This window comes from Bombina bombina, chromosome 6 (assembly GCF_027579735.1).
Source record: "Bombina bombina isolate aBomBom1 chromosome 6, aBomBom1.pri, whole genome shotgun sequence".
NCBI lineage: Eukaryota > Metazoa > Chordata > Amphibia > Anura > Bombinatoridae > Bombina > Bombina bombina.
The window spans coordinates 1,077,603,693-1,077,612,685 of NC_069504.1; the positions used below are offsets into that span (position 1 = coordinate 1,077,603,693).

The 8,993-nt window shown below is 37.9% G+C and overlaps 1 protein-coding gene across 1 annotated transcript in view; it reads left to right on the forward strand.

Annotated features, from left to right (window-relative positions):
* AGBL3 (AGBL carboxypeptidase 3) overlaps positions 1 to 8,733 on the forward strand; it is a 323,892-nt gene extending 315,159 nt beyond the window's left edge. The window contains exons 17-20 of the mRNA XM_053719686.1: positions 3,975 to 4,160; positions 5,457 to 5,505; positions 7,709 to 7,899; positions 8,729 to 8,733. Of these exons, the coding sequence (XP_053575661.1) occupies positions 3,975 to 4,160; positions 5,457 to 5,505; positions 7,709 to 7,899; positions 8,729 to 8,733 (431 nt within the window). The remainder of the gene's footprint in view (positions 1 to 3,974; positions 4,161 to 5,456; positions 5,506 to 7,708; positions 7,900 to 8,728) is intronic.
* Positions 8,734 to 8,993: the final 260 nt, after the last annotated feature.

Below are 8,993 nucleotides of genomic sequence, written 5' to 3' on the forward strand. Positions count from 1 at the left end.
TCATCCGTGTACTTTAGCTTTGGTATTGGTATCCCATAAGTAATGGATGACCCGTGGACTGAACACACTTAACAAGAGAAAACATAATTTATGCTTACCTGATAAATTTATTTCTCTTGTAGTGTGTTCAGTCCACGGCCCGCCCTGTCTTTTTGAGGCAGGTTCTAAATTTTAAATTATAATTCCAGTCACCACTGCACCCTATAGTTTCTCCTTTCTCGTCTTGTTTCGGTCGAATGACTGGATATGACATGTGAGGGGAGGAGCTATATAGCAGCTCTGCTTGGGTGATCCTCTTGCAACTTCCTGTTGGGAAGGAGAATATATCCCATAAGTAATGGATGACCCATGGACTGAACACACTACAAGAGAAATAAATTTATCAGGTAAGCATAAATTATGTTTTTTAGATGTATTTTACAAATAACAAAAAGCTGCAAAATAAAACATGAATGCATATTTATTTAGACTTGAGTGTCCCTTTAAAAACACTAATAAAAGTCATCAGTATTCATTCATTTCCTTTAAATTACCTTTAGGGTTTAAATACTTACCTCTAGCGCTAGAGAGCCACACTAATCCCGACACTTCTGCACAGAGAACCTAGCGCCTGCATTAAAGAAGGTCCTTCAGCGCAGGCCCTGGGATCCGCCATGCTAAGCATCCTATTAGCACAGCCCGGGGCTATGTGAAGTAGGGCTGGGATTAGCGCGACTCTCCAGCGCACTAGAGGTAAGTATAGCGCTACAGGTGAACATTTTTACTGTAGCAAAGGAACATTTACATTTGTTTAACCAAAACGAATGTAAATATTTCACTAATATTCAGTATTTGTTTAGTTTTTACCCAAACTAATACCAAATAGTGTAGCAGATAAATATTCTGAAAAACTAATTTTTCAGAATATTCGCTCTAAAAGATTTGGACAAACTGAATTTTTCACTGCTGCACAAGTCTAATTTTTAGCAATAAAAAAGGGATTTGAAATCTAACTTGTACGGCTTAACCTGCTTCTCTTTGTACTGCATGAGAAAGTATTGATGTGTTCAGTCTCACTGTTTGCTTTAAATGCATCATTAGCAGCAGTGCTCTCAATAACTTACATTTCATTACAATCGTCACAAATTAAACTTTATTGTACGGCACAGACCATGCATAGATTCTAGATCATTTGTTTTTTATTGAATATATTATTTGTGTATTAATTAACCCTTTGAGTGCTAAGCACATTAGGTGCTAAGATTTTTTAAGGATATTTTAAAAAAAATATTTTTTTTATTTTTTTTAATTAACTTTTTTTTTCAGACTCCCAAGACTTACACTATTGGAAAGGTTAGGCGATTATCTTTCCAACAGTGGGTCTTGGGGGTCTGTAGCTGCTTAGATGCCTGAGATTCAGGCTTCTAAGCAGCATGCCCCCTGCTCTTATACTTAACATTGTTAAGTATAAATAAAGTTGCGCGGTGACGTTATTGCGCGCAGCGTCACTGCGTATCACATGAAGCCCCGGTGATGCCTGTCACTATGCAGGCCCGATCGCCGGGGTAGGAGCGGGTGGGAGCTCCCAGATCTCCCTCAAGTTGGGAGAGTGCTCATGACGCCTCTGAGCCGTCATTAGCACCAGAGTGAGAAACTCTGTAACGGCTCAAAGCCGTCATTAGCACCAGAGTGAGAAACTCTGTGATGGCTCAGAGCCATCATTAGCACTCAAAGGGTTAAATGATCTTTAGAGGGTCATTAAAGTCAAAGTTATTAGCTCGCTCATTGCACTTGTATTACAGGTGGCGAGCTAAGTTTGGCAAACATATTGCTGTAAAATGTAGTGCTTTTTATGGCCCTGGTAAACCATTATTATTATTAATAGTATAGCACAGATCTATATGAAAAACTCCACTACTTACCCACCCTCGGCTTAGCACCCAAGCAATATCCAGCATTAAAGGGATATGAGACTCAAACATTTTCTTTTGTGATTCAGGATGAGCATTGTATTTAAAAAAAAAAAAGATTTGAATTTACTTCTATTATCAAATTTTCTCCCTTCCCATGATATTCTGTGTTGAGAAGAGCTACCTAGATAGGCGTCTGGAGCACAATAGCAGGAAATAGCGCTGCCATCTAGTACTCTTGCACATGGATAACATTCTTGCAAAACAGCTGCCATAAAGTGCTCCAGAAGTGGTCCGGCTCCTAACCATACGTCCCTGCTTTTCAACAAAAGATACTAAGTAAATTGGAAAGTTGTTTAAAATCGCATACTCTGAATAATGAAATAAAATTTGGGGTTTCATATCCCTTTAATTTATATGTCATATCCCTTTTATTTAGGTGTGTCCCATAGGCATCTTTTATGTGAGGGATTAAATGCATCTGCGCTATTGGATATGCAAATGTTAGACTATCGCTCAAGCAATAAAAAATAACTTTGAACTTGTAATATGAGCTAAAAAATAGAAGCACTATTGATTGTGGTGAAGCATGGTAAATGCACAATAGCACTTATATTTTTGCACTTCACTTGTAATCTAGGCCAAAATGTTTAATTATGTATAGGGAAAAAACTTTGCAATGTACTTTGATTATTTATGTTGCTTGTAATTAAAAGAGAGGTTGCAGTATATTCTGTGAAATTCAGAAACCTGCCCCTCCTATATTTTGCACAATGATTTGCACAAGAGAATTTTGAATGGGTGTGTTCCTGGACTAAAAAAAGCCAAATTTGCTAACAAAATGTTTCCCTTTGTATTCCTCAGCTGTGGGATTTATGCACTAAGCTTATTACTAATCCTAAACAGAAAACTAATTTCTCAAGGCTGCCACGGGATTACTGGCACACAGCTTGAACACTCAATGGCCTCTACTGAGATCTCTCCCAAATTTAAAGTATATATACATTCTCCTAAGTCTGAACAAATGGCTGCTGTGCCTTCCTGTAATGCTGTGAGGAGCATGTAGGAGCCACACTACCCTTACGCTGGTGCGAGTGGCTGTGGACATGCTCTGTTGGAGTTCAGGGTTATGTTACGGGAGCTTCAGATTAACGTGGTTGGCAGCCCGGGTGCGCTATTTGCCTCGCAGGTGAAGTGCGGTAGATTAGCGCTATTTCTACATTCTACAAAAAACTTCCGGTGAGTGGAACGTACCCAGGAGCTGAGGAAGTGCTGCACACAAATCCGGAGGAGTAGTGGAGTAAGACGTTACTCCCGCAGCGGATGCACCCATAACCGTGTGACAAACTTGCTAATGTATGGTGAGCTGGGGTTGCGATTTCCACTCTGGGAGGATTATTTGTCATTGACTGGCATTTTGGGAATATCCAAGGATCATACATAAATGACTTCCCAAGTGCATATTTGTTGGCCTGTGACATATCTACTGCATTGCTTATGCCACTTTACAGATCATTTGTTAGGCCTCATCTTGAGTGTGTGTTGTGTGCAGTTTTTTTGGCCATATCTCAAGGAGGATTTAAACAAACTGGAATCTGTGCAAAGGAGGGCTCCCAAAATGGTAAATGGTCTAAAAAAAAAACGGACTAGGAGAGGCTCAATTACCTAAATATGTAAAGCTTAGAGGAGAGAGGGGAAAGAGATAGCAACTTTCAAGTATATTAAAGGGCTAAGTCAAGATGAGGCTGTGAGTATTTTACATAAAAATAAAAATTCAAGGGGTCATGATCTCAAGCTGAAGTAGATTCAAGAGTAATTTGCTGAAGCTCTTCTTTACAGAAAGGGTGATTGACTCATGGAATAAACTTCCACAAGAGGTGGTAATGACAAACACTCTATGGGACTTTAAGAATGCCTGGGACAAGCATAAGACTATCCTACAAACTAGATAAGTTTATACTTTTAGGAACTTGCTGGGTTTATGGCTCTTATCTGCCATCAAAATCTATGTAACATGACAATAGATTCACTTTAGTGCTCAGATTTATTTTATGATTCACTAAACATATACTTTTTCCCCTCTAGGATTCCACTGGAATAAACCACTGCCTTTGTTTCAAAATATTCTGGCTCAAGGATTCCCTTTCAGCAACATACTGAATGAATGTCCTTATAACACCCATATTTACAACAAGTACACCTCCCAATCTAATCTATCTATTGAAGGAAGTAATCAAGAATCTGGCGGGGAAAATAAAGTGAACAAACCAGGTAAATGCAGAATGGGAAATATTCATCTTTTGCTGCGGTCATTGTCTAATTTCTCACTCCGAGCCTGATGACATAAAGCTCTCTCTTCAGATGAGATGATCCTTGAAAAGATTCTAAAAAGGCCAATGTTGCAATACTTCAAGGGTGTTCCCTGCATTTCTGTATGTGAAGGAGAGACAAGCACAATGCGATATAACACTGCATGACATGGCAGTTCTGATGCATTTACACTTTTGTGCTTTGTATTTTATATTACTTTAGACTTCAGATTAAGTTTTATTACATTTACACTTTGCACTGTATTTTGTTTTTTATTTATATAGATTCTGTATACAGCAGTGTATTTAGGATTGTGATTTCGTAAATTATGATTTGACAGTTTCTGTATAACTAAAAAAATGTGGGTCATAGTTTGTAGATTTATGTGTATTGTTTACAAATTACATTACACTCTGTATTTCTTCAATTTAAAATTAATTAGAGTGATCCACATCAGCCTCCCCAATCTGCCAGTCTCTAGACGGGTTCCTCATATGCATTTTAAATCCTGTTTCACACAGTGAATCTTACACCCAACTATGGGCTAGATTACGAGTGCAATGCAAAATTGCGCTTTCGCGATTGCGATTTTTTAAAGTTAGTGCAAAAGGCTGAAATTGTTTCAGCATTAGGTTGTGAAATCGCTCAGCAGTGAAAGGGTTATTAATGTCTCAGATTCCTCAACAGCAGAATAATATACACACCTATTATTGTATGCCTTGTTATTTAAAGGGATACTAAACCCAAATATTTTCTTTCATGATTCAGATACAGCTGGCAATTTTTAACAGCTTTCCAATGTACTCCTATTATCACTTTTTCTTCATTCTCTTGCTATCTTTATTTGAAAAAGCAGGACTCAAAACTGAGGTGGCGGCCGGCCCATTTTTGGTTTAGCCCTCTTAGTAGCGCTTGCTGATTAGTGGCTACATTTAGCCACCACTGAGCAAGTGCTACCCAGGTTCTGAGCCAAAAATTAGCCGTCTCCTAAGCTTAGATTCCTGCTTTTCAAATAAAGATAAGAAGAGGACGAAGAAAAATTGATAATAGGAGTAAATTAGAAAGTTGCTTAAAAATGTCTGCTCTATCCGAATCATTAAAGAAAATATTTGGGTTTAGTGTCCCTTTAAACATGTGGTGAGAATTTGTTTTCTGATATTTTTACCCACTGTAAAGTAAATAAATACATCCTGTTCTTATTTTATTTAATTAATTCCTTACTTAACTAGTTTGCTGATTTACTTATTTTTCTTTTAGTGAACAGTTTGGTTTCTTCTTTGCAAAAAAATCAAGCAGAATATCCCAGGTAAAGGTTAATTGTTATTAAAATTTTTGGCATATTATTATTATTATCGGCTATTTGTAGAGCGCCAACAGATTCCACAGCGCTAATTCTCAATAACACAATTTATTTTTTGCTAATACCTTTTGCAGTACTTTTACCGCAGTTCCATTAAAGGAAGACTGGAGTCATAAATGTTTTGCTTTACTTTTAAAAATGAGCAATTTAAAGTTTCAAGCAAAAAAACAAAACCCTGCATATCGTCCTCTTGTTACTATGCTCTAAATTGGCTGCAGATAGAAAAGCTCTAGGGCCAATTTAAAAAAGCAAAATACACTACTATAAAGTTTATTTCTTACTAGTGAGTTAGATCAGGCCTTAATTAGGGTGGAATCCTCAACTTTCTAAGCGCTAGATTACAAGTGGCATTCCAACGCTAGCGAGCGCAATAATAAAATACCGCACTGGCATTAACTTGTGCGCATAGTACAAGTTTAAAGTAAACCACATGAGACTAAAATTGAACTCGTCCGGTTAGGGCAACTGAAGGGTTAAAGGGACAGTGTACACCAATTTTTAGGTAATACTGTAAAGAAGAATATGCACAGATACTGATCCCAAAATCCAGTATAAAATCTTTTTAAAACTTTCTTAGAAGCTCCCAATTTAGCACTGTTGATGAGGTTAGGCTGGGACACCCAATAAAAGGGTCAAGGAAAGCAGAAAGAGCATATGAAAAGACTGATTACACAAACAGTAGCAGCAGAAATCTGTAAACCTAGGTCTACATCTAAAACTTTGGGGCTTGGTTAGGAGTCTGAAAATCAGCACAATGTTATTAAAAAATAAGCAGAACTATACATTGTTACACTCCCAGATTGGCTATTTAAATTGAGATAAAACTCAAAACTGAAACGTGCATGAATGCATTTTAGTTTTGAAAGTAGCATTTTTCCAATACATAGGTGTGTTGGCAAAAATGCTTCTAGTAAACATTGACTGTTTCAGTGAAAGCTTTAACTGTGCACAGAGCATATGTACATATACAACGTGCTCCTGCATTCAAACACTGCAATTGCTCAGAGAGCAATATATTGCACTTATTACCCAGTGTGCATTTTTTCTAAGTAGTATATGGCATTGTGTCTCTCAATGGCAGGCAGGTTTTATTGATTAATTTTTTAATATGAAAATAGACATGGTTCCCAGACAAGGAACTTGATCACCCAAGCCTGCAAGGGAGCAAGGCAGCATCAACAGCCTGCATTTTCTATTGCACAACAAATGCTGTACAGCCTCCGCTCTCGAGCAATCAGTTGCGCAAGAGCAGGGGTTGTCAGTCACCTGAGGCGGATCAGTCCTGTGTAATTTAAAGGGATATGAAACCCTTTTTTTTTTTTTTCATGATTCAGATAGAGCAGGCAATTTTAAGCAACTTTCTAATTAACTCCTATTATCATTTTTTCTTCGTTCTTTTGGTATCTTTATTTGAAAAGCAGGAATGTAAGCTTAGGAGCTGGACCATTTTTGCTTCAGCACCCTGGATAGCGCTTGCTGATTACAGGAAACCTATAAACTGAGCCTGTGCAAGATGCAACATTGAAACCGCTGAGCTATGCAGTTCTAATAAAAGCCAACCTCGGTTTTTAATTTTTGGGGTAGTTAAATTACATTTAAAAATCATGAGACAACCGTTGGGACACACGTTTTCTGATGTATTGGAATGCTCCTTTCTATTAGCACAAATGATGTGACTTTACACATTGCATAGTGGAAAAACATTAGAAAACCGTGTATCTAATGGACTGAAATGACCTTGAATCTGAAAAGCATGTGCAGATTGTTTGAAAGGGATGAAGTATAAAAGCTCTCTCCTGGCTCCTCTCACATATATTTGCCTTGCGCCTCCCTAAACAAGCGTAGTGTTCCTTATTGTGACATATTATATATCAGTTACACATATATTTGCATTGCGCCTCCCTAAACAAGCGTAGAGTTCCTTATTGTGACATATTATATATCAGTTACACATATATTAGCTGCACAGTTTATATGTAAGATACATCTGCCCCATCTCATAATTTCCCCAGTATCTTACTAGATGCAACTCTTGGTCCCTAATTTCAAACTTTTACAATGAAAACATTAGAACATGAAACCTCTTCCTGTTGAGACACAACTTTATGATACACCTGCTGCTCTAATGTCACATTCTTTTGTTCTGTAGCTGTATACGGAGTCTTGGTGGTAAAGAAATACATCCAGACAAGAAATCTATGTTTTTACCCTGTGAGCCTATGGACCCCAATCTCCTTCTGTCATCAAAGAAAACAAGTGGTTCAACTCCAGCATGCACAACCAAAGCTGCAACGTCTCATAAAGCTAGTCTACCTGATCACAGTAGCCTACACGTGCCAGGTAAGGAATGTACAAGATCAGTTAGATAAGCTCTGGTAGAGATAAAACAAGATTGTAGGTAGTATAGACTATTAATGACAGTGTAACTTCATTAAACAAAGAGAATGATGCCCAATAACTAAATGAATAAATGGGAACAGTTCCAAGGGACAGGCGGATAGCGAAATCCAGATATCACGCCAAGGTCTAAGCAGCGCAGACTAAACCGAAATAGGAGGAAGAGCAACTTCGCAACTGAATAACCAAGCACAGAATTACTCATTCATAGGCCTTTTAAAACTTGCTTTTTGCACTAATTCTGACATTACAAAACTGCTGTCCTTAGAGCAGGTCACACAATCAGAGCCATAATTAATGCCATTATGAGCATCCACTGCGCTAACTTTAGTGCACCCGGCTTCCACAGTAGCACTCACCTCAGACACCAGACAGGCAACCTTAAAGCATTAAAGGGACATGAAACCCAGCAATGTTCTCTCATGATTTAGGTAGAACATGCCATTCTAATCAACTTTCCAGTTTACTTCTATTATCAAATTTGCTTAATTCTCTTGGTATCATTTGTTGAAGGAGCAGCAATGCACTACTGGTTTCTAACTGAACACATGGGTGAGCCAATAACAATCAGTATATATATGCAGCCACCAATCAGCAGCTAGAACCTAGGTTCTTTGCTGCTCCTGAGCTTACCTAGATAAACCTTTCAGCAAAAGATAACAAGAGAAGGAAGCAAATAAAATAATAGAAGTAAATTGGAAAGTTGTTTAAAATGTTATGCTCTGTCTACATCAAGAATGTCTAATTATGACTTTACTGTCCCTTTAACCAGGCTAACCTTGTACCTTTTCTTAGCGAGACCCATAACACACCCAGGTAAGTTCTTTGGGACCTGACACAGGTTATATTTGAACAACTTTTAACTCACAGTTTCAGGCCCTGTGATTAAATGCTGCCTATTAAGAATGAATTCATTGGGCAGAATCCAGCAGATGATGTACAAGGAGCTGTGTAATCCAGTGAACAAAAGGATTTGCCTACGCACAGTTTAACAGGCAAATTTAAGCCATTGAATTCATTTTGATACAAATTGATAA